The 27489-nt window shown below is 35.6% G+C and overlaps 1 protein-coding gene across 2 annotated transcripts in view; it reads right to left on the bottom strand.

Annotated features, from left to right (window-relative positions):
* Nucleotides 1-8784: 8784 nt before the first annotated feature.
* The window catches only part of LOC113229102 (C-type mannose receptor 2-like), a 19574-nt gene continuing 869 nt past the window's right edge, over nt 8785-27489 (bottom strand). The window contains exons 1-6 of one of the 2 annotated variants that reach the window (XM_026462595.1): nt 19880-19998; nt 18158-18292; nt 17789-17929; nt 16974-17171; nt 13167-13412; nt 8785-9250 (exon numbers count right to left, since the gene is read on the bottom strand). In XM_026462595.1, coding sequence (XP_026318380.1) covers nt 8997-9250; nt 13167-13412; nt 16974-17171; nt 17789-17929; nt 18158-18292; nt 19880-19970 — 1065 coding nt within the window. In that variant the 5' untranslated portion in view covers nt 19971-19998 and the 3' untranslated portion in view covers nt 8785-8996. Of the gene's footprint in view, nt 9251-13166; nt 13413-16973; nt 17172-17788; nt 17930-18157; nt 18293-19879; nt 19999-27489 lie in introns of those variants that run through there. The other variant, XM_026462594.1, reaches the window with a different exon arrangement.

Genomic DNA, 27489 nt, shown 5'->3' with positions numbered 1-27489 from the left:
CAAGCTGTTCGAGCTACAGACTCCATGTCTAATTGGTCAGACCTTGAGGTAGGTGTCTCCCAAGATGGAATTCTTTCCCGTCTATTGTTCTCCGTTTTCATCTATTAAAATTTCTCCTATCCTCCACAATTCTCACCATCTGTTTACAGATGATCTACAAATATATGCGCAGACCAAGATTAACTGCCTGGATGATGCTATACTAGCGCTTAATGAAGATCTGCGGTGTATAGTTGATTGACTCTGTAAGTTTGGCATCATTGTCAACCCAAGTCAGTGCCAAGGCATTGTCGTGGGTAGTTCTCATGCTTTGACTAGGTTGGACATGAGCTCTGTCGCCCCTCTTTCTTCTCCCCTCTTTCTTTCTTTATGTATTATATATTATGTATTTATGTGTATATAGGTTGCTTATGTAAGTATGTAGTTAGACATATAATATTATGTGCTATGTTTATATTGTATTTAAGCTACATATCATAATTATATATAAACTTCTGTATATCTGTTATAATTATCATGTTATGCACCCCTGTTAATTACTTTGAACCCAGCTCTCCGGTTGACTGGTAGAGAATGCCCAATCGCGTTAAGTCCGCCGTTTGTACTGTTTTGTGTGCAATTGAGTTTAAATAAATAAATATCCGTGCTTTAGTCTCGTAGAACTATAGTATAGTTTAACTAAGCGTACCTACTTTTTTTAGTGTCGTAAAACGTCTTTTTTTAAAAGAAAAGCCAACATTTCGAAAGAAAAATATCGAGAGAAAAATATCTTTCGTTTTCGGAAGCCTTAAGGAAGCAACGAATGGCTGGCGGTTGCAGGAAATCTTCTCAGTAACAGGACTAGGATGCGATAATTTTCTCAAATAGACCGAACAAAATTGAATGAAGCGCATGGTGTGGCTCAGGTATCCCGCAGGTCTTAAATATTACATTCTATGGTGGTACTACCACCAGATTAAGTCAGGGTTGGATAGATAATAATAAATCTTAACCACTCAACAGTTGGGCGCGCGAACGTAATGTTCAAATCAAATCAAAATAATCTTTATTTCATAGGTAAGCATTATAACACTAGAAATCGTTACAATGGTTAAACTCTACCGCCCATTCGTAAGGCAGATTCCCCTGAGAAGAATGAGCAAGAAACTCTAGGGGTTGCTCTTTGTATTTTATTTCTGATTTGAAACATCAGAGATCGATACTGCCTCATATGAGCTAAACGGTTTAATAACACGGATTTTTGTCATCGTAGTAACGCAGAAGTTGTATAATAACCTTTAGTATAAAGTTTTTGTTTCGCTATAGTTTTAAAACCCGTGAATGGCAAATTTTGTATATCAACCGGAATCTTGTTATAGAAGCACATACATTGGCCCGTAAATAAATTTGTGACTTTGTGAAGACGACTATCAAGAACAGCTAGTTTATTTTTATTCCTAGCGTTAATGTTAAATCTGTCACTATTTTTTATAAAGAAATTACTATTCCTCTTAACATAAATTGCATTTTCATAAATATACTGTGACGCTAATATATGTTAATGTTAATTTCCTTAAACTTATCTATCAAAGATACTCTCCCCAGATTGTAAATTGCCCTAACCGCATGTTTCTGCAGGACAAAGATTCTATTGATATCGGCGGCATTACCCCGAAGCAAAATGCCATATGTCATTAGACTGTGAAAGTAGCTGACGTAAACCCATCTAGCGAAATCGCTCAAGTTTCCGTATTTTTTTAATCGCTTACCCTGCAGAGCTGAGCCGTTTTGATATCTTGCTTATATGTGAACCCCATTGGAAATTAGCATCTAACTTTATACCTAGAAATACAACTGTATCCACAAGATTCAAGTTACAAACTACAATGTTTGTAACCGTGTCTCTAACATTAGGTAAGGAAAAATTTACACAATTAATTTTTTTCTCCTTAAAGAGTAAGTTACTAACAGCAAACCAATCAACTCCTTTAGATATTACATTGTTCACGTCGTCCTAGGAACATTGGTGCCTTTTAACTTTAAATAATAAGGAAGTATCATTAGCAAACGATACTATAAGTAAGTAAGTAAGTAAGTAAGGTAAGTCAATAATATAAACTAAAAGCAAAAATGGGCCTAGAATTGAACCTTGAGGGACACCCATGCTAATTACAGACCCTGATAATCTCGTACCGTTAACATTGACCCTCTGTATCCTACCATGCAAATACGATTTAAGAAGGTCAAGTCCTGCCACACCATAATGGCGAAGTTTCCTTACCAGAGTATCATGGTGCACACAATCGAAAGCCTTGGAAAGGTCACAGAACCAGCCAGGTGAGTTTTCCCATGTTATTTATGAGTGCCGATAAAACGCATGTAATACGAGTATAAACACTTCAATCTGAAAAATTATTAAGCTACGGCAAAAATAATACATGGGCGATAAGGACACATAACAAGTTTTTATTTACTCATGTCTTTAAATTACAATAGAATTACAGTCATAAGTGTACATGTTATGATTGTAATGTAAGTATATAATGTAAATATGCGTCCCTATCTACCGACCCGAAAAATAAGGGTTTTCCGGAGCGAATGCAAATACGGGCTCGATGGCAAGACCAGGGTACGGCGGGCGTCCGAGCTCGGACTCGGACTTGGATGTGGACTCGCTGGGGTTTGTGGTTAGCTGCAGGGACGAACACGTTCGTCTGCCCCGGTGGTGTGTGGCCAGAGCATTCGTCCCACGCGCAGCTAGCGCGTCTTATTGGCGGTCTAGTTGAGAGCCTGAGGCATGGAGACGCGCGGGGCACGTAAGTTGCCTTGTAAGTCGGTGGCTATACCCGGACATTGTTGCCTGCAACAATGCCCGGGCGCCAAGTGGCAGTGTCCTGACACTGCCACTTGGCATCTCCGGCACTAGCCCGGAGAGCTAGTAGAGGATGAGCTAGATAATTTCCGATCCCTCTGGCCGCATAAGAATGTGGGAACTGGAGAGATGCCGTTCATTCTGCGTCGGAAAGTGAGCATGCCTTACAGCTCCTCCACCAATGAAGAGATTTGGTAGTCGGCTTAGAGTCAGCAGCTCAGCGGTGGCAACCGTTAGTCGTCCATCTCCGATACCTATCTGGGAAATAGGGATGATGCTGTACGTGCAATCGGGCCGTTCACCTAAGGCACTAGCCTTACTGAGAACCGGATGAAGTCCGTGCAAACGTGCTGTCCCTGTGCGGGTTCACTCGCACAGGTCATAGTGCCCTACCCACATAAACAATAGGGAGGGGCACTATAAACAAAACTTATATGGAAAGATATAGGACTGTGGAAGTTATGATTGTAATTCGCCGACTTTATATTCGAATTTACGAGTACATTTGACATGAACTTTTCTATCAAATCTTACAATAATGCGAACTCTTATATCAAATCTTACAATGACTCGAACCCTTGTATCAAATATTACATTGACACGAACTCTTCTATCAAATCTCACAATGACACGAACTTTTGTACCAAATCTTACAGTGACACGAACTCTTGCATCAAATGTTACATTGAATAACTAACCGTAACTAAATACTAGATCCGCGTATTTGGCTAAAGACGAGTTATTATGAATGACTTGAGTAACAAATGTCATGATTTCTAAACAATATTCACAGATCCCAAGGGAGACAATGGCACTAGAGCCGCCTTTTTGACCCAATATAGAACGTATCAATTAACTTTAACTTATAAACTTGTAAGTTGTACCAGCTCTCTTACCCTTTAAAATCGGAATGCAGTAATTCTCACATTACTCGACGGCAGAAATTAACTGCATTCAAGCGAACGCTGATTCAAGACATCACACGCGTGTATATACAGGGTGGAAGAGAATGACCGACAAATCCGAAAATTGTTAATGAAAGAGTGTGCGTCTTAAATATGCACTTAATTGTACTTTGCTCTAAGTTTACTCTTAATAGTTTCCGAGATATTTAATGTCAAAAATTTGCTTCAAAAGTCTGTGTTCTCACATCTTAGTCATAAAAACAACATCTGTTTGTGGGTAACTACTGGGAGGCACTCAGGGCAAAAACTTTGTACTTTTAATAGGTCGTTGACTTCCGTCGTTGATCAACTAGTAATAATCCCATCAGTCGCTTTCCTTGATTTATTTATTTGATTATGCGAGTATTTATTTTATTATTTCGAGAGTAATTAACACCACTAAATTCAATGAGAAAATGCACCACGCATAGTTTAGAAACAATTGTTGTCTCCCGAAGTACCCACCCCTCTCTTCATTCTTCTAATGGGGTCATTAGAAGAATGAAGGATTTCAACTCATGTTGTTTGCGTCATAAGATAAATCTAACTGAAACTAAATTAAGTAAAAACGTTCTACAACATACGTCAAGTACTCGATTTACAATAGTCCCCGTAACCCTTAGTCCAGACCTAACGTAAAAATCATAGTAAATTGTATAATCATAATAAATAGTCCTTGTGTGCTACCTCGCGCTGGATCGGTTTTTACCCGAAGATTTTACTACCATATGAGGTCCTTTCGTTTACACGCGGGTAAGCAAAGATTTAGAAATGCTAGCTAAAACTGCGGGTCAAGTGAGAAAGTGCGTGTTTAACTGGTTAATTAAAAAATCTTATTCAGACATCAAAGACTTCTTAACGGTGCTTGACATGTAAAACGAATGTAATATATAGTGGAAACAAAAAATATGGACAAAAATCCTGGCAAATATCCGCTCACGCGATACATGCAGCCGTAGACGCATATCATACCTAGAGGTGCAGGTGATGATTTTAAACCGATTTATCGGATATCGGAGTTATAACAGGTAAAAGAACTAATACTAATTGCTATTTCGGTAACTACTCTAGCAAACCATAAACTTTTTAATGCCTGGGTCTGTCATTTAAAAAAATAAACAACTTCAAAAATACGTCACGACAATCGTGTGTGCTATTGTTTGGGCTGGTGATTTCGGTGTTTATTTATTGAAAACATACCGTAAGTAGCGTTTTTTAAGTTTACCCTGAATATAAATGTTTATAAACTATACTTTAAGGAGTAATTTCGTAGTAAACGTTAGAACCACTCAAACGGAATATTATCATATTTACCCAAGTACACCAAAAATTTCATTAGTGCTTTTTAAGTGCAGGATTTGCGGTGTATTACTGCATTTTATTTGAGATGTTTTTGTTGTAGTACGGAGGGTATTTATTTAGCAATGGAGAATAATAATTTTTATTTATAAAAACTTGTATTTAAACTGAATCCTTTTCTAATTTGCGAAACGAAATAGCCGCCATTTTACGGTAGGATGAGCGCATCGTGTGAGCGGTCATACAAGAAAATAAGTATACAAAAAATTCTATAATAATATTCTTATACTAAATAATTACTACACAGATATTATAAATATCAACTTTAACTGTACCCTAAATTACATCTGTTTTATCTACATTCAATGAGTGTACTGTGGTATTGTTTACTCCATCCATGCCTACGTTTCTTTTGTGCTGGTGATTAGTGAACAGCGATCGCACGCAGTTGTGACTATGTACCCTCCTTGCTTTTGTGACTAAATTGTTTTTAATATTAATGCATCCTATCTTGATTATAAAATTTTCTGTCAATGTTTCTGTTCTTTGTTGGTAGGTAGTTATGCATTGTGGTAGCCCGCGCTCCATACAAATTAGAGCTTAACTCTAGGCATCACAAGCGAGGTACACACCCATGTACTTGTAAGCAGCCGACGCTGCACAATGCGCTAAAGTGCATAACAACCCCAAGAATAAATAAGGCCTTAGCTTTAGAAATTATATTTTGTAATTAATCACTAAATATCCAACCTCCAAATCGGTCGGATGTCCTAGTTAATAGTAGTTTTATTTTTTTTAATCTTCAATCGCTCCCGAAACCTTGACTAGAGGTACTGAAGTTGGCTGTTTTTTTTGTTGTTCATGAAAACTAGAACTATGCTGGATTTTGTAAGAAATTTATGAATGTACCAAAATTAAATGTAAACCTCCTCTCTCTGTGTTCTACCATTAATATTTTATAAGTTTACTGTAATATACTTAGTTATTGTAGTAGACTAAGTTACTGCTATTTTAGGCACACTTGACGGACGTAAGACCTAGCTAACCCAGGGGATCCTAGTTTGGGAGCTAGGCACAACTATGTACCTATTTTTGTGTGTTTTGAAATAAAGGTTATTATTATTAATTATAATGCGGCCAAATGCGATTCGAAACAAAAAAACTTGCCGGTTGCTAATCATAAATCACCGCCTAGATATGCACTAATAAATAAGTAACATTTATATTTTTGGTAGCATTGTCGAGAGACAATTTTTTTTGTACCATTTCTCAATCCCTTTGGAAATACTTTAGAATTTAAAACTTTAAAGTGAATAATAATAACACACACACTCAACATAGCCGCACACACATAGACAACCACAAATGACACCCAAACTCACAAGATAAATAAATGTAAGCCATACACATATTTGTCCCGGCCTGGGAATCAAACTCAGGACCTCTGCATGGCAGTCCGGCATGGTAACCATTCGGACACTTAGGCAGCACAAGTGAAGAGTTCGTAATTAGATCAACGTCGCTTCTCACTTGAGACTAGGGTAACTACATCTAGGGGGCCTACCACAACCTCTTAAAACAATATTACTTTAACCTTACATTGACTTTTCGTACCGTAACGCGCTTAAAGTAAGCTTATTATAATGTTAAAACTATGACGTTTTATTGGCAGCTTTGTTTGACTATTCATTCCCTCAGTTGACGCGACTTTAACATTAAATTTTTCATTTTTATTGTCTTATATTTATTTGTTATGGTTAAAAGTTAAGTTGAACTTATTTATTTACATGTGTCTCTTCAATATTTTGTTTAAATTTTTTTAATACCACTTAGGAATTAATTTCTCGTTAAATAAAAATACGCGATGTATATTTCGTAAAATTATGACAGCGCCATCTATATGCTCCTTGGCGAAACTAACAGTTGACACTAGACTATAGTTCCGAATTCACAACGTGACAATCAAGACTCGGCTTGTTTTATTTATTTTTCTTCAAAAAAAATAATTGAAAACAACGTAATTTTAATAAATTTCATTATTACATACTTTTCTTTTTTTGGCAGTTAAAATTCTCTGAATGTAAATAATATTAAATTCTTTAACATTATACTACTCGTACGATAGGACGATTCGGAACATCAAAAAAGAAAGAGATGGCATTATACAGTTCATATAGCGTTATTTCTTTCCTAGTTTTTAGTAAGGAATAGACACTATTGGGAAATCATTCGTACTTTCAGTCACTTTAGCAATAATACACTACTTGGTTGACATGTTTGTCATGGTACGAGTATGAGTAATATTATAATAGGCTTACTTTAAGCTTACATTGAAATAAAATTGTTTTTTGAAAGGATATTGTAGGCCTCCTGGTCTTGCAAGCTTGCAAACGTACAATTTGAGGCAGAAGTTGATGTCAGATCAGGGTCAGATACAGTCTTTTCAATAGCCGCTCACGCGATTCATGCGTCTCTGGAAGGATACCACCTAGAGGTGCCGGTGATGATTTTATACCGATTTATCGGATATCGAAGTTATAACAGGTAAAAGAACTAATACTAATTGCTATTTCGTTAACTACTCTAGCAAACCATAAAGTTTTTAATGTCTGGGTCTGTCATTTAAAAAAAATAAACTACTTCAAAAATACGTCACGACAATCGTGTGTGTTATTGTTTGGGCTGGTGATGTCGGTGTTTATTTATTGAAAATATACCGTAAGTTGCGTTTTTTAAGTTACCCTGAATATAAATGCTTATAAACTATACTTTAAGGAGTAATTTCATGGTAAACATTAGAACCACTCAAACGGAATATTATCATATTTACCCAAGTACACCAAAAATTTCATTAGTGCCTTTTAAGTGCAGGATTTGCGGTGTATTACTGCATTTTATTTAAGATGTTTTTGTTGTAGTACGGAGGGTATTTATTTAGCAAAGCAGAATAATAATTTTTATTTTTAAAAACTTGTATTTAAACTGAATCCTTTTCTAATTTGCGAAACCAAATAGCCGCCATTTTGCGATAGGATGAGCGCATCGCGTGAGCGGCTATGGCTTGGCGGTGGCAATAGTTTTGTTATAGGCATTATTGTATAGTGGTTTGAATACTTGATTCAATAACACTAATTTTAAATGTAAATAAGTAGTACAGACCTCGTAACAATAGATAGAGTATCACGGTTAGTCCTTTTTAGTAGTAGCACGGCTCGTACCATGCGCGTAGCACGACGCGTAGCATTTGTGCACAAACTGCTACGTCAAATTCGTCACTTGTTGACTAGTCGCGGTGGTCGAACGGTTATAACGGCATATTGCGAAATTGGGACCGGCGGATCGAATCGCTCGGAGCACTTCACAAAGGTGTAGTCCTCTCCAAGTATCGAACTCCACACTGAGAACTGTGATGATATCCCGCTCGCACACACCACAAGCTAGCTAAGACCACTTAAGGTGCGTTAAGGAAACGAGTTTAACAACACTATTTACCAATCGACGCAAATCCAACAAAAAAAAACAAAAGTAAAGTCAACGAGACTTTGTGCACACAGCACGGAGGAATCTAATCTAATTAAATTATAATTGATTATAAATTATACTTAATTATTCGAAAACAATCGCATGTAATGAATACAACGTTCGATTTGTTTATATGTATTCATAAAAATACAGTGAACCATATTCGGGTATACATCAATTTCACGTTATTTCTACCAATTATTTTCACTTCTATATTAAATTTATGATTATCGCTGAACTGCAGATAAAAAAAATAGGTATGTAATTAGAGAAGCTTTTACAACAATTATCATCAACAGGAACACTGGATAGAATCTTCCAAAATAAGTTGTAAGTTATCTTAGTAAAGACGTTTGTGCGAAGTTTTAGGCCCCACCTGGTCATATACTGGATGGCTCCAGCTTTACTACTGTCGGCGTCTCTCTTTCGATTACATCAACAACTAAATGTTTTTCACAGACGAAAGCGAGCGGAATATCACAAGAACAATCATTGAGAAGACCATCACGCTGCATTGCCCCGCAGCTCTCACTGCTGCCGAAACGGTCAAGGTAGTCAGGTTTGTCTCTACGGGGTGAGTTATTTGGTTCGTCTGGAGCCCAAATTGCATAACCTGTTTCTTCAAGACTTTCACCTGAAACACATAAGCCAAGTTTGTAAAAAGATGTGTTTCAAAAGGTATTTCTTGGCGACGTGTATCGTACTATTTATTTTTCTCCGTATCATTTCATCTTAGTCATTGTTTTCAAAATTATACTCCCATTTTTGTATTTGACTGTACTGTACAAAAATAATAAAAAAATTTACTGTGAATTACGCAACAGTGAGAACCGGAATAAATTTTTACGTCCTCGAGAGTATTCAGACTTGACAGGAAATTAAAATATTTTTCATTAATAGAATAAATGGTTACCTATCACACGCTAGAAACAAGATTTAACGAATTTAGTTTCTCCGAAAATCTTTCTACTTTTATTGAATAGACTTTGTTTCATTTGTCCGAAAACACGTAATGTTTTTTTCACTACACCATTTAATATTTCAACATTTTGCCATATTGACAAGTTATTCGTTTCCCGATTCTTATTTCCCCAACGTACCTTTTGACCAATGTATCTAATTGAATATTTTGTTTTTGTAAAAAAACTATGTCCATATTACATATTTTATGACTCTAAAACTGAACTTCGACAGAAGCTACGCCGAGTGTATGTTACGTAGACATGACTGTACTTAGATACTACGCTACTCTGACAATATATTACATCGACATGATTTTACCAGACGCTGTGCTGCTTCGACAACACAGGCGAGATGCTTCTTAAAAATCTTTGTACTGCGATAAGAATGATCACAAACCCATGTAGGAAATGATTTCTTATGTCGATCAATATAACAAAAAGAACAAAATTAAATAATTTAATTTTTTTAAATTATTTATACGGTATTTTTCTTTTAAACGGGACAGTGTGGAGAAATCCGAAACCATAGAAGATACAAGAAAACTATCTTAGAAACCATAAAGTCGTCTTTTTTTGCGAAAACAACTTTAGCATAGTTTTGGTCAAACATGAGTTGTCCATAAAAATTTATGAAGGGATCATTTCATTGTATTGTAAGAAAAAAATTGGCACAAAAGAAACAAGAAAAGAAGTTAGTCAAAATTAATTAAATGATTTTTCATACAAAATTAATAAAATTGACCAAAATTTTTTTACAAAATTTTTAAAAATTTTAGAACAAATTAAATCATAGCAAAATGTGATTATCATTTTAGTATATTAGTTCTTATTACCGATATTAAATGTATTAAAACATCAAATTAAATAAATAGTAAACGAAGTGCAAGTTAATTTTTATCGAGTTATAGTGCTTGTTAAAATGCTAAAAAGAACATAACTTTTTGTATCCTGCCCACAAGTAACACAATTATTTATTACATATCCATAATGTATTAATGTGGTCATTGTTGCAAACTCCTTAGCATTTTAAATTTTAATTGTATTTTTTTATTGATGTGGGCTGACAGATGTTTTGCTATTACGTGGTTGAATTTGCATAGAACCGTTGAAAACCAGGAATATTTACTAAATTATTTATCAATCATACAGTCCACTAGTTTTGTACTCTCCGGTCATCATTGATGTGTCCTCATTTTTACATGATATTTGTAAACAGTTGTTAATAATGTCTGATTTGCTACGCTAACCTGACCTAAACCCACGGGAGGGGTCGAACCAGCTGGGAAATGCAAACAAATTAGGTCCGGATACTCGCCTCCATTCAGTTATAAGTTATTTAATGAATACTCAAGACCATTGTTTTTATATAAACAACGGTTTGACGAAAATTACGTAACTATAGTTATTATGTTATTTCTAAATTTTCATTGTAATAAAAATAAGGAAATGTTTTATTCAAAATGTATAATGAGTTACGAATAGTTACGAAAAGTATATACATGACTTAAAAGTCTTGTTAATATCTATTTTAGATAGGTACCATTTTATCTAAGAATAATAATTTTGTCGAAATGACTTTTCAGCAATCTAAATTATATGGAAAACAGACAGTATAACAAACATAGTAGACCAAACAAACTTCTGTTCATAGAATATATGCATAATAATTATTCTAATAAAAGGTTTTCGGACAAACGATACTTCTGCTATAAGACATTTCTGTGTTACAAAGAAGGATGGCGAAAGCTGTAACGACGAAGTGCCGTTCATGGACTTACTAGTATGGACCTACCTGAAGTATTAGTTATTTTATAGTACACACATAAAACATCAAAGCTATGAAATACTTGATGAAATAATCAGTTAAACAGTAATGATATAAAGCAAAAAATAAAACACAATGTGACAAGAATATATAGGCAATATTTAAATGGGAGATAATGAAAGTTGCAAAGGAATGTTTTGACAAGAGACCTCTTGCCAATGTCAATGTCACATTGATATTAAGATATATTGTGACCATTTATGGCAGATTTCTACCATTTGGACAGATTTAATTTTTATCCATTTTCATTGCTGCAGAACATTATAAGTTATATTAGAGTTTGACAGATTTGGGAATATTCGGGAAATTCTTTATTATTTTTGGGAACAAACTGAAAACTTGTTGTTTTCTGCTATTACGAACAAACATCTGAAGCGAAATATAGGACAATGTTATAAACATAACCTTTATCAACTTTGTAACCCCGGCTGCTACAGGCTGCACTAAATTAGCTTTTTCGATGCTTTGATAATGAATCACAAGTATTGATAAGTCTCCTTAAAGCACGTAGTCAAAAACACTGGGTCACAAAATACACGGGATGTCGCCATCCTTCCTTATATCAAAACTGTCGTCGCACTAATGAAAAAAAGTCGAAACGTGTTCGGAATAATGAAATTCGGCAAAAAGAAATTCGTTTTGTGATAGGTTACCAGAATAAATGCATGAAGTTATGGGTACAACTACATGCATTTATTCTGGTAACTTATGTGTCAAATAAACTTAAATGTTATGGAATACACTGTGAATCATAATTGTGTGGAATCTAGACTCTTGTTTTCCATACTTCCTTATCTAAAACATGCTCTTCAAATTTGTAATATGACTTTTCAATTAAAATACTTTTATTGTTAGTTTTAAACTTAGGAAATGACAATCTTAATATATTCTCCGGAATCTTATTGTAAAAACATATACAGATCCCCATAAATGAATCGTTTGCCTTAGTTAAACAAAATCGTGGTACCATAAGTTTTAACTTAGTTTTAAGGTTAATATTATGGATATCTTCTTTCTTAATGAAATTATGTATATTTTACGGGCATACAAAAAAATTGAGTAAATGTAGTGTGATGCCATGGTACCAGTCTCCTTAAACTTTTCTCTGAGAGAAACCCGAGAGCCTAGACGGTACACAGAACGAATCGCTCGTTTTTGCAACACATATATGGTTTGCGTATTTGCCGCTTTACCCTACATGAGAATCCCGTAGGATATTATACTATGGAAGTAATTAAAGTAAACTAGTACAACTGTAGAAATATCGGTAAGCTCACGTATTCTACGGACTGCGTATGCAGCAGAGCTTAATCTGCTGGCTAACGAAAATATATGTGGAAATCATTGAAGTTTACTGTCTAAGGTCACTCACAAAAAGACAGCTTTATTAACAAGGTCTAAATTTTCTCCATTTTTTTCTACGATTGTACTAGTCGATTTTACATTAGGTAATTCAAATTTAACCCACTTAGTTTTCTTGGCATTGAGCAACAGATTGTTATCATTAAACCAATAAACTGCCTTTGAGAGGGTGTCGTTAATATTGTCATAGTTAACGTCATGTCTGTCTGTTTTAAAAATCAAGGATGTGTCGTCAGCAAACAATACTATTAAGCAAAGGTTCTTACTAAAAATGGTAGACCATTAATATAAATGAAAAATAAGAAAGGTCCAAGTATGGAGCCCTGTGGAACACTCATTTTTACTGGATATTACACCAAATATTAGTCCGGACTACAACAAGTGTGAATAAAGATGCTCACCATCTATAGTAATCCAAGATTTGTTAAATTTAATGAATCCAAGAAACAAGTCGCTTATCTTTGTCGATTTCAAGGTACTACTCGGATCCATCTCGAAAATACTGGATAAGAACTTGGCCTCCTCAGCGCTATTTATGATGGCCAAACGTCCCCCTTCAGCCAGGCAGATCTTGTAAGCATCTGACCAGATTTGTGGTTGTAGATGAAATTTGTAGCAATGGCCCGTTGTTTTATAGTATTTATATTCTGTAAATTAACATATAATTGTTAATTTAATTAAAAAAATGCATAATATTATAATTATTAATACAAAGATCGAACACTCAGAAAAAATTCCTTCGATCCGGCCGGATTCGAACCGACGTCTTCTAGCTTACCGTGTCAGACGCTATACCAACTAAGCCACGGAACGAACCAGCGGACCTCACGAATTTTTCGATGTGTTTGAGTCGTATCTTTGTATTTGGTTTTTTAACGACTTTTTAGTCGTAGCGCCATCTATGAGAAATGTATGAAAGTTTTATCACCCAGTTAGATATCTTTACAGTTACCAGTCCTGGCGAGAGATGTCGCTATTCACTGTATTTTAAATTTTTATTGAATTGATATTTAATTATTTTTTGTGAAATTACTCCACTAGTTTGTTATAATTATTAATACAAAGATCGAGCACTCAGAAAAAATTCCTTCTATCCGGCCGGATTCGAACCGACGTCTTCTAGCTTACCGTGCCGGACGCTATACCAACTAAGCCACGGAACGCACCAGTGGACCTCACAAATTATTTGTTCACAAACTGCATATCAGTCCCTACATTATCCTGCCATTATCCCCACTGGTCATTTTTACAAATCAATTTTGCAGATTTAAATGGCAATTTAAATTAACTGTCTTTCCAGTCGTTATTTCACTTATTTAATAAACATACATGTGATCAGCCTCATCAAGCCAGATCAGTCAGATCAAATCAAAAATTATTAGCGTACTTTATGCATATTCGATATTGCATATAAGTGAAAATAGTCGGTCCGGCTGAAAATTAGTCTTTAGAAGTTCTTAATCATAATTTCAGGTCAAAATAGTTTTTTCACCATTTTCAAATATGGCCGCCATAATAGCGTTATGTTGGCGGCAGAATAAATTTACTCTGTACATGTACTTGATAATAATTAGTGATCTTTAGTTTTTCGCTATTTTTCAATATGGCCGCCATGCAAGTTTTTTTTTTTGACAGAAGATGAAAATTTGCTCTAATTCGACAGAAAATCTGTATGTGGGAGTTTCCATGGGTGTTTGACCATAATTTATGGTCAAAGTATATTTTTAGCTATTTCTAATATTGCAGCCATACAAACTTTCTTGGCAGCAGATAAAAATTTGCTCTACTTCGTCAGCAAATCGGTATATCGGGGTCTCGATGGGTGTTTAATAATAATTTGCGGTCAAAAGTTATTATTCGCCATTTTTCAATATGGCTGTCATACAAACTTTTTTGGCGGTAGGTAATTTGGTATAATTCGACTGAAAGTGCGATGGCCTCAATCATAATTTGGGGTAACAATATTGTTTTCGCCGTTTTTCGATATAGCCGCCGTTCAAGCGTTCTTTTTCGATATAAATTAGCTGTTGAAAAAGCTTGCTTTTCCCGGGATGAATATTAGCACGAATTCTAGGATTGCCTGACAATAATTTGTGGTCAAAATATATTTTTGAAATTTTTAAATATGGCCAACAGTAAAGAACAGTAACAGTAATAGTTGTTTTTGTACCCGTGAACGTCTCCATTGTAATATACATATACATCGTGCTCCTATCGCTTTAATTATAGGTATTTAACATACTTGTACTAACTACACTTTTGAAAATTTTACAGTAGAGCAATTTGAAAGTTTGACTTCGAATTCCCGAAACAACTTGCTGAATGTAACTGATTTATTGCATTATAAAATAGTGTAGCCATTTTAATAGGTAGGTAGTAATTTATTTTATAGCTCAATAGCTCTTACACTAAGCTTGCAAAATTAGCGGTCAATTAAAATAAATGCACTTAGCACATTTGAGTAGACATGTGTAGCGCTTAATACTTTAGGTAATTCAAAATTATCCAATAATGTGCGGTTATTACATTTGTGCTCGTTAATACTCCAATACTAAAATCAATGATTGCGCACAAATTTTGACCAACATTCTCAGCATAATGTGAAAATCTCTGTATCCATTGACTTGCAAATAAATGGACGACGGGTCTAATACAAAAACCACGAAAAAAATGTTCCAAGTCAATCTATTTAAACGTAGTGACATGTAAAGGAATATGAAAAAGCTAAAACGTTGAATTTAAATTGTAATGTCATCGCAGTCTGATTTTCTAATTTTGCTTGCTTCGCTGTCAGTCGAACAAACGAAGACTAAAGCGTGAATGACGCTCTGTATACGATTTTAACGCCCTATAAGTTCGGGCACTTTTTAGCGCGGACCCGACATCCATATAATTGTAAATCAATGTCTGTATCCAAGCAACTACATGATTTTTCTGGAAATAAAATTTGTTAATTTAATAACGTAGATAGTAATTCCCTTAGAAAATAAGAATACTTCAATTATTGGACCCCTGTTTTAGCTTAGCTTACTTGGCGTGACGCTTTTACAATAAAGAGACAACTCATTGGAGTTCTGATGAACGATGACAATGCCAGGTGACATTAATACATTTGGCACCGATCATCGACTATATAACCAGATATAGAGATGAAATAAGGGCCTTATATTCCTGGTAACTCATCAGTTAAATGGGACGATATCAGTTATAAATATCAATTCTCGTTTGCACTGAAATATAGTACAGCGCCATCAACTAACCTGTGTGTACGTTTCCGTATATTCAAAAAGTATTCTGTATTATTGTAATAAAGGTAATATCTCTAACAATGGGGTCTGTTGTATTCAGTGGTGTGGGGAAAACAGCAAAACATCTAATTACAAAACAAACGGAATCACATTTCATCGGTCATTATACATTAAATATGTATTTTTTCAATTTTCATCCAATACCTCAAGTTAAACTGGTCGATTTGAAGTGAAACTATTGACGACACCCGTCAATTGTTTCGAATTCGGGCTGGCCAATTGGAGTTCCGTTGTCACCGTAATGATTTGGCAGAATAGTTTTCAAACAAATTAAATGACATTTTGTCTCTATTTCTGGCTTTATACTCGATATGTGCGCTAGACCATCGAAATGGTAACAAAGTTGAATTCAAGGTTTAACTCATCAGACGCTACGTAATATTAGTTTAGTGAACAACTTTTGGTCATTCACCAGTTTCGATTATTCGCTATGATACTATCTCCAACACAAGATTTCTATCGGATTTTATTTTATACAGTTGTGTCAACATTTGTTTTTTTATCGCCGCCTTACTTATGTTACGGTATTTGATCGCGAACTTAAATTTTAAGGCGTTTAACGTGGCAACGGATGGCGCGGCGTGTCTTTGAACTGCTGACCAATGTTCGAGTTTTAGAATAAATGTGAATTTAATAAGTATAGGGTTGTAGTTAAAAACCAAACTTTAGCAAGTTCTCTGTAGTACTTTAAGAGAAATATCTCCACTCCCATATAAAAATTATGTGCAACGTTACATAATGTTATCTATGAAACTTTTGTGTTACCCTGTTTTCGGGATTTTATATGATCGGATAAAGTACATCCTTTCGTGTAACAAATTAGCACATTCTTTGGACTTCTGATGATTCTGTTATTTAATAGTATATACCCAAAACATTTGATCTCTGAACATTACTAACCAGAATCAATAGTTCCACATTCATTGATGTTAGGAATCCCCTTCTTCACCTTTCTGTAGCACATGAAAAAATACAAATGCTTGCAGTCTACGATGTCAATGGCGCCCGAAGGTAATAGTACAGTGCATGGGGACGTCACCATTTGAGGACATGTCTGAGAATTCGTGAACTCTACGGGCATTTTAGACAAGGGTGTACCTGCAATGCAATATTATGTGTATTGCTTTTACAAATATTTTTGTAAGACTCCATAATGCGGGAATTTAAACATGATTCCCTAGTTATTTACAAGAATTATATCACTTACATCGATATATCGTTTTTATTTTATTTCTCAAAGAATTTGGATGTCAACGTCAAGAAATTAACCCACCAGGTAGCATCGCCTAGCTGTCTGATGGCAAGTAGCATTTTGTCGCCTTACTTTCTCAAACTCGTATTTTACATCACAAATTTAGTGAAATGCAAAAAATGGATTGCATATACAACTTTCGCAGGCTGTTTTCACATCACATTTGCTTCATACTCACATACTAGCTTTTGCCTATTGTTAAAGTAATGTATCCAAATTAATGTATCCTAAATAATCACTATTTATAAGATACGAGTTTGAGAAAGTAAGGCATCGTATGCTACCTTCCTATGAAGGAATACAAAAACACCAGTGACGAAATCAACCACGTAGAAACGAACGCTTTCTATTTTGAATCACGTTGACCTTAACTATGCGTAGGTTAGGCTTAATAGAAAGTGTACAGCTTTCACCCGGCAGTTGTCACTCAAGATGATGCTCTAGCGAAGTGAAAAATTATTACCATCGATAGAAGTGTAAACTCCATCGGAAAACCAAGCATTAATGCCGGTGTAAATGCCACAGTTGGCCCTACCGGCTCGTTCGGTAACGTCAAGCATAATTTGCATCATTGGGTCGTTCAATGGAGATGCGAGCTCCGCACCTGCGGAAGAAGTTATTTTTGTGTTGAAATTGTTATTAGTGTGGTGGGTGGCGTAGTGGTTTATGCATTTCTAGACATTCCTCTTTAAAATCATGGAAGCCGCTCGATCGCTGTAAGCCATTTTCTTTTTTCCTTTCTGCTCTATTAATCTTTTTGGAGGAATCTGGGTATAGAAAGAACCAATATTCTATATTATATTTTTAACCGTTACGCCATGGATTTTCCTACCTTCGAATCGGCACTGTAAATAGGCGTCATTCCAGCTGGTAGGTACGCGGTGCAGCTTCAGCCAGCCGTTTATTGAAGGCACGTACACGTAATCAGGACGAAAATTTGGAGGTTGCGTATGCCATCTTTCAGCATCTGCAATGATTCTCAATAATTCAATAAACTATTTCTAACAGGAGGATCCTCCTCGCATTGATGTGATCTGTATAGTTCACTTATCAGTCTGTATTTATTTTTTAAACTTTAATTAGTAAATTCATTTTAAATTTAAATTTTATTTAGACTTAAAACAAAACAGAATATATTTTACTAAATTTAATAAGTTACAGGTTTGACAAGACAAAAGAATATAAAATATAACTCTAAAAACTAAAACGAGACAATTATCGATGTTGGAACCAAAGTTATTTCATTCATCATTTTTTATTTCACTCCCACGGAGTCGCGCTGTGCTAGTCTCACCATCACACGTTACGCTAACTATGCGCTTCGTGCCTTTGATGTGTTGCAATCCATGGTTCGAAGTAATGTTGCAAGCGCTTTGAATCATTGTACTTAAGCCAAATTACGGGTAGCGCGTTACGTAACTCCTCCCCTTCGCAGATTATTTTCTAGACGTTGTAAGAAAATATTGCTGGCATCTCATGTTCGTCTTGATTCTCTTGTTTCGATTTGCCTATCTTTCTCTTAGCCTTTGAGTTGTAATATCGAACAACGAGGATGATCGCTAGCGCATCCACACATAACAGTACTATGTAAAATGGTGTGGTATAATGATACATCTTGTATTGCTGCTGCGTGAAGTGGTGGCATAATAGTAATTTTATCTTGGATGTTATGTAGTTTCTTTAAATTTATTGAGTTTAGAGTAAGATGTGCTGCCGCTTTTGCAGTCGTATTAATGAGGTTCTATAGTGCCATGATCTTTAATGGTTGCTCTGCTATTTCATCGTTATCGTTAACATTTGTGAACTGAGGTGTGCGTATGATACAATTATTTGGTATAGTAGCCAAATAACTGCCTTGTTATTGGTCATAGTCGTCTCTGCCACATTTTAATTGGACTCTTGTAGGTTGCGGAAATTTCGGTCGTCTAGTTGTTCCATTGCTTCTTTTAATAGGTTGACTTGTACTGGCTTGCACAATTTTCCCATTGTCTGTCGTAATATAATTTGCTTTGAACTTCTTGTCTATCTTCGGGCCTCAATGTACACAAAAGCATCCCCGGCTGTTGCTATTAGTGGATGTGGGGGAATAAGGATTTGGTGGTGCTTGTTAAGGGCTATAGAAAGTTTATAGAAAGTGTAGCTACTGGCTGAGGCAATAGGTATCTTAAAAACTATTACAATTCGTTTATCTGCAATATTTCCTTAATTCTATATTTTTAACCAAAACTTGTTCATTACCATATATTGATCTTAACTTCCCTATTATTTGCTTTAATACAATCTATCATATAGTGACGAGTACTTGAAGACTTTATAAAATGTCAAACTAGTTTCGATTCAATTTAACTCGTTTAATAAGTCGTCGATATTTTCAGTAATTATAATAAGCATTCGACCAAACTGTGCGAACGTAATAAGATTGTAATCTTTATCAAATTCATGATCTAGTATTCATTGCAAAGTGGTATTAATCCTTCCTTGCTAAGGCTGACATGAGTGTTGTATTCTGAAACTGTGTTATTTTGGTTAGTTTCTAATGATTCTATCGCTTTACCATACTTAACAGCATCCAGATAGTCGAGATTTGCCGTAATTCTTTTTATTATAGATCCTAAACCGTTAATTAGACCTCTTTTTGCACGCATGGGCTTTAGAGTTTTCAATTGATTTAAGATGTTTTCTAACTTGGTCGAGAGATAATTAATTTGTAGTTCAGTGTGTACGTATTTTTCTCAAGTCTATTTTCAAAGTCTGACAGTTGGGTTTTGATTAGGTCTACTGTGTATTGAGTTTAGTCAGTCCTAGCTTGAAAGGGAGTATTTGAGGTCCATCAATACATCCAAAGTCCATACTGTCAAGTCTTATCTCTTGAGCTTGTACCAGGCAGCTCGTCAGCATCAGTATTATCCTGTAACAATTTAGAACTTTTGTAAGGTCGCTTCAGTCGCGTTTTAGCTACGGGGCCACGCTTTCGAGACTCGTAAATATGGATTGGGTTGTTGGGTTGGGCTGTTGCTGATATTCCAACTCAGGTTCCCGGGTTCCGTTTCGGTGTTCTATTAACTGGATTCGATTTTCTAAGGATGTTTCGTTAATTTTATCGTAAACTGTTTTCATTAATTTGCGATGAGATTGGATATACTGTTGCATTAGTGATTTGTGCACGACCAGAGGACTTCTAGGGTAAAAATGTCCGGTCAGTAAGTCATGGGGCCTACATTTGGTGAAACTATGGATCCAATTATTGTAGCCTATATTTGCGTAGTGCGTGAGATTTACATCTGGCTCTTTTTGTTTTAGTTTTAATATTCTCAGCTGTTCAAAAAGTGTCGAATGGAAACGTTCTATGTTTGCATTTGCGTTAGGGGCGTGTGCTAGAATTTTATGATGGCTTATTTCGTGAAGACGTACAAATTCATTGGTTCGTAAATTCCGTTCCGTTATCCGTAATTATCATTAGGGAAAAACCAAGGTTTGAGCAAAATTTTAATACGGCCTGAATAACGCTAACCGCTGTTCCATCTCGTAGATGATAAGCTTGCCCGTATTTAGTGAATACGTCAATAAAAGTTAAATATTTTTAATTTTCAACAGTGAAGAAATCTAAATGGATGATTTCTAGTGGTCTTGTAGACGGTGGTACTACACTAAACTGTTATCTTATGGAGTTTCTGTCATACTTGGCTTGCCCACATATCGTAAACTCGTTTACAAATTTAGAAATATGGCTTAATAGATCTCTCTATGATATTTGTTTAGAGAATCCTTCGTGATGGGGATCTCTAACAAAGGATTTTCTACGGCAGTGTGTATGGTACCAACGTCTACACGCAGTTGGCTGTCATTCTGAAGATCACCATTGGGGTCATAGTTGGGTGTAGGACTACTGAGAAGACTTATACTAGGAGCAGTGTCGGTTGACGAGGCGCTTATCAATGGTCTACTGTTTGGTGTAGTCAAAGTCGATTCAGAGTGTTCTGAAGAGCTAGAACTTATATTTACTACAACAGAATCTAACTCCTCGTTATGAATTTCGATACGGGACAAGGCGTCTGCGTTCGTATTTGATTTACGCTTTTTATAGATAATTGTATAATCATATTCACTTAACTTTAGCCGCCATCTTGTGAGCCTTGAGTTGGGTTCTTTGAGATTCATCAACTATTGAAGTGGTTGATGGTCAGTGATAATTTTGAACTTGCGTCCGAACAAGTAAGGTCTAAAATACTTGGTCGCCCAGACTGTTGCCAGCAACTCCTTCTCAATGGTACTATAATTGATTTCGCTCTCATTCAGTGTACGTGAAGCGTGTGAAACGGGCTTATCAGACCATATGGGTCCTTGGGATAACACGGCACCTATGGCAAATTGGGATGCATTTGAGGTTCACACTAACTCTTTGTTGAAGTCTGGGTCCTTTAAGATCGGATCACTACTTAAGAGTGTTTTACACGCCTGTCGACATAATCAGCGTCTATCGGTATCTTTTTACCTTTTTTTAAACATGATGTTAATGGTTTAATGATTCTGGTGATAGTACCCAACTAGTCCGAGAAACTGTTTGATTTCCTTTGCAGTTTTTGGAATGAAGTATTTCGTAAATACTGAAATTTTATCAGTGTTCAGATGTACACCTTCACCACTGATTATATGGCCTAGATAAGCAGTTTTTAATTTGAGAAACTCAGATTTATCCATTTGTATTTTGAAATTGGGTTCTCTAAGTCTCTGGAAAACTTTACCGAGATTAATTATATGCTCCTGAAGAGGTACTGTAGACTATTATATCATTAAGGTAAACCTAGCAAATCTCATTTTGGAGTCCCCTCAACACAATGTCCATGACTCTCTCAAATGTGGATGGAGAGTTCTTTAGTCCCATGGGCATCCTCAAAAATTCGAAGTGCCCATGTTCAACATTGAAAGCTGTTTTGGGTAAATTTTCAGGGTCCATTTCCACTTGATAAAACCCACTTAACAAATCTAATGTTGAGAAATATTAGCGTTTGCCTAATTTATCCAAAACGTCACTTACATTGGATATTGGGTATTTATCATCTATTGTTTTTTCCTTTAGTTTTCTGAGATCTACTATCAAGCGCCATTTTTGTTTGTCTGGGGCGTCAGATTTTTTTGATACTACCCAGATCGGGGAACTCCATGTTCCAGCATTTAATTTATCTGATCGCTTACTTCCTGATAATGAATAATTGGGTTCCGGTAACGTTTTGTGTAAACTAAGTCAAAGTCAAATAATTATTTAAACTGGAAGTTCATCGGTAGTTTTAGTTTCATGTTTAATCCGGTTAGTAAACGTTAATGGTTTACTTTCCAAGTAAAATACATCGGCGTAAGATGAGCAAAGGGCTAATATATTAGCTTTTTCTTCGGCATTTACGTGATCTGTTCGTAATCGAGATATTACGTCACGTACACGTTCTGGCAATTGCTCAGTAGTCTGCTTGGGCGGGGCAGTCCAGAGAAAATATTATGTCATTTGGTATAGGATTGGAAATTTCCAAAAAACGATTGTTAGACATTCATGAATTATGCTATTACAAATTACTTGTTCAGGGACAAAGACATCCCCATCCAAGGTATTAATTAGTATTGCAATGAGTTTTGACCAATTTGCTGGTACAATGTCCTCGTATAAATTGACATTTCGGGAATTGAACATTTTAATAGGGTTTACAGCTGACAATGTAGTTAGGGTCTGTTCGTTCAGGTCAATTTTCGCCTTCTATTTGGTTAAAATGATTACGAAATTTGTAAATAAATAATTTTATATCATCAGGATGGTTGAATTCAGAAAACAAGGCAGAGTTCCGACGAAGAGTAGTCGTTTCAACTGGTGGCATGCACATTTGTTACTTCGAAGGGATTCTAATCCAAGTTAAATTCACTGAAATATGTTTGTGCGGCATCAGAACTATTGAAAAATTGGTTAGCCCCTGTCTGTTTGGAGCCATTTAGGAGTTTTAGAGGAGGGTTCGCTATTTGAATGTACGGCAGTTGTCTTTGGGTTTGTAAGTTGTCTTCTATCTTAGTTTTCTTAATTTCGTAGCCTTCTGAAAATGTTTAGTCTCACCTGTCGGGGACTGATATTGGCTCACAATCTAAATTTCTTATATATCTAACTGTTTTTGTCGACGAGTCTGCCTCCGTGCAGGCTCGTTGGTGCCTCTATTACGAGAATGGAAAATTTTTGGCAGGAATCTAGGAACTAGTAGCAAGCAGCACAAAGAAAATTCTGTGTACTCACAATTTCATTTCTGGTAACTTTGTGTATCGATGTCTGGACACTCGTGGCTTAGACTGAAGCTCAACGTAGATTCAGGATACTCGAGCTAAGCTTGATAGCTCCCGGGCAATGGTGCGCGTACGCGGGTTTTTCCGAAAATGTTGCCACGTCTCGCGAACCGGCCCGCGAGTATCCTACCGAATGCGCCAGTTACGAAAGCTACAGCCGAAGGACTTAAAAAAGAAAGAATATATTTTACTAAATTTAATAAGTCAAAGGTTTGACAAAAATAAAAGAATATAAAATGTAACTCTAAAAACTAAAACGAGATGCGACAATGTTTGATGTTGAAACCAAAGCGTTTCACTCCCACGGACTGGCGCTGTGCTGATCTCACCATCCCACGTTACGCTGACCGTGCGCCTCGTGCCTTTGATGTGTTGCAATCCATGGTTCGAAGTAATATTGCAACCGCTTTGAATCATTGTGCTTAAACCAAATTACGGGTGGCGCGTTACGCAACTAGCGTGCATGTTAGATGATGTTGTCTAAAAACTACTGTTTATTGTTCATGTATTTCATGTTCGTGTTTGATTTGTAGGAAAGTACAGGTGGAAACTTGTAATTGGCTTCACGTTTCATTTTCTGTGCTTATTAAATATTTAAAGCTGTTGGTTTTTACTAAACAAATAATTAAATAAATTCCTCCGATGTTTGTGAACCGATTTCGATTTCGTTTTTTGCAAATTAGGGTATGAATCCCCTTGATTGATTTTCACTCTTCCATTAACCGATTTCAATAAAACTTGGTACACAAGTGGGTAATTTCAACAAAATGGTGACCTAGAACTGATAAGAGGACTGCTCAACAATGTACAGCAGTTACTTTGTGTCTGGGCTCATATTATACGTTTTATTTCCTCATTACGCCTTTTAGTTGTAGTTGAGTACAGCAATCTTTTGAGGTCAACAATATCTACTTAGCGTTTTGAGGATAGTCTACAAGAATAAAAAATTGTTTCATGACCGTACGTTTAACATTTCTATTTGAAATGATCTAAGGAAAGACTAGAGAAATGTGACACGTTGCGTACATTTAACTATTTTAACGTCTATAACAACACACGTACCGTTGAGGCAACGTATTGACCTTGACAGGCCAACGTATAACCGCTCACGCGATGCGCTCCTCCTACCGCAAAATGGCGGTTATTTGGTTTCGCAAATTAGGAAAGCATTCAGTTTAAATACAAGTTTTTATAAATAAAAATTATTATTCTTACATTGCTAAATAAATACCCTCCGTACTACCAACAAAAACATCTCAAATAAAATGCAGTAATACACCGCAAATCCTGCACTTAAAAAGCACTAATGAAATTTTTCATGTACTTGGGTAAATATGATAATATTCCGTTTGAATGGTTGTAATATTTACCATGAAATTACTCCTTAAATTATAGTTTATAAACATTTATATTCAGGGTACACTTAAAAAACGCTACTTACGGTATGTTTTCAATAAATAAACATCGCAATCACCAGCCCAAACAATAACACACACGTTTGTCGTGACGTATTTTTGAAGTTGTTTATTTTTTTTAAATGACAGACCCAGGCATTAAAAACTTTATGGTTTGCTACAGTAGTTACCGAAATAGCAATTAATATTAGTTCTTTTACCTGTTATAACTTCGATATCCGATAAATCGGTATAAAATCATCACCGGCACCTCTAGGTGTGGTATGCGTCTACGGCTGCATGTATAGCGTGAGCGGTTAAGTTAGAGTTTGTGGTGAGTAACTTGTCATTACATTTATCAGAAACGATGAGTGTGAGTTAAATGTCTTGTAAAGGGCCAATCAAGTGTATGTGGCCGAAGAAACGGACGTTACTTAAAAGAAAAATATAGCCAGTTGAGAAATATCTCATTGTATTGTAATAACAATACAATTCATGAATGAAATGGTATTTAGACACGAATCAAGTTTCTCTAATTTCACATTTACAACACAGAGCATGCATGTAAGAAAATTGGTAGAACGCTTTGGGATAAGTAAATGTAAGCCTACGATAACTCCTATTGATGTAAATGTGAACTTAGAGAAATTTGAATGCGTGAAGAAGCATGTGATGAATTTATATCCTTATCAGAGTTTGATAGGTGCCTTGATGTATCTACCTGTGCAAGACCTGCTGTTATCTCCGTCAATTTAACACTAACTATAACGTTGAGCATTGGAAAGCGGCAAAACGTCTACTCAGTCTAAAAGGTACGTCAGACTATGGTTTAGTGTGTGAAAGGACTAATTTACCGTTATTTAAGGTTGATGCACACTGACATTTGAATATTTTGCGTTATCTTAACAGGTGTCCCAATCAGCTGGGAAACACGTGAACAACGAACAATTTCGTTATCAGGTACGGAAGCCAAATGCCCTGACTATTTCTGAGGCTACTAAAGAAGGTTTGTGTTTGCGCGATATGTTTAGTAATGTTGGAAAGTAATGGGAGTGTGTGACGTTACTCAATGATAACCAGGGTGCAATAAAACTTGCTAAAAGTGCAACTATCGCCCACGACTATGTGCGATATCGTCCCGTTCGTGATATGTGCGAATAAGGCGTTATTAATATGAAATAGTGCAGACAAAATGAATGCTGATGTTTTACCAAGTGTTTGAGAATGATAAAGCATCATTAATCCACATATGACCAGGATATAATGAATGTAAGTAAGGAATTGATAGATATGCTCACGACTTCGATGGAAGGTGTTAGGAACAACGAAGTTACGTTAACTTCATAATTAGCGTATTTGATTGCGTCAAAAGTAACTTTTACATAAAATATTAAGATACGAAAAACAAAGCATAGGAACTTGCCTCTCCGTGTTTTATCTTTAAATACCTACTACATAATACCAAATTCAATTATGTAGTTTGGTTCAAGTCTTGTGTTTACATTATAATTTTATGGCGCTATTTTACACAATTTTTTTACAACGTTCTCTTATGAACTTGGATTCGTTGATATTGACATTTCAATGCATAACTGGTGATCGATTAAGGAAGATTTTATCGATTTTGTTATGTAGTCGAAAACGTTGATATATCGATTAGTTTTTTAATGGAAAATGGTTACATGAGGTTTATACCTTCGAAATTGATAACGTGATAGTATTTTGGACATCAACTAAACTACATTTAACTAAATCCACATATCGACACTGGAAAGGCAAAAGGGCTAACGTGCATTTGGAAAAGATTTAAGTATCGACAAGGATTACAAAGTACTTTTGGCATATATCGGTAAAATTTGTTAATACTCGAAATAAACGCCACGTTAGACAATTAGGTTTTGTCGTCAACCCGGAAAAATTGCTAACTTACACATTTTTACATAGAGACGTTATGGATACGGAACTAACATACAGTACCTTACTTGTGGGATAAGTCCGATTCCATGTAAAACAAACGGCATAACACAATTCCTTGGGCATTATTTAACATAAAGACTTAAGATACTAAATAATTATGTTAATGCCCCATGCCCGGCCTTTATTTTCTGTTTAATTAATTCGATATTAAATAAAGAGTGACAAAATATGAAAGAAAATACAAAAAATAAAGAGTCAACACAAAGAAAAATGACATCGCAAAATATATTGGAACTTATAAATCGCTTGAACTCTTCGATCGAATCTTTACAATATCCACATATATACCAGTGGTGGGCAAAATTTAACTGTTCTGGCAATTAAAGATTGACAATTAATTAATTGTCAATTGCAAAACAGCAATTAACGATTGATCAATTGTTAGTTGTGGTCAACACGCAATTAACAATTAATTAATTGTTAATTGCGTGTTGGCTAGGGGCTGGGTTAGGGGGTGGCTAGGGGCTGGGTTAGGGGGTGG

Source organism: Hyposmocoma kahamanoa, unplaced genomic scaffold (genome assembly GCF_003589595.1).
Source record: "Hyposmocoma kahamanoa isolate Upper Pololo Valley unplaced genomic scaffold, ASM358959v1 277, whole genome shotgun sequence".
In the NCBI taxonomy this organism is placed as follows: Eukaryota; Metazoa; Arthropoda; class Insecta; order Lepidoptera; family Cosmopterigidae; genus Hyposmocoma; species Hyposmocoma kahamanoa.
The sequence above is the reverse complement of the archived record's forward strand: the minus strand, read 5'-3'. Positions and strand labels throughout refer to the sequence as shown.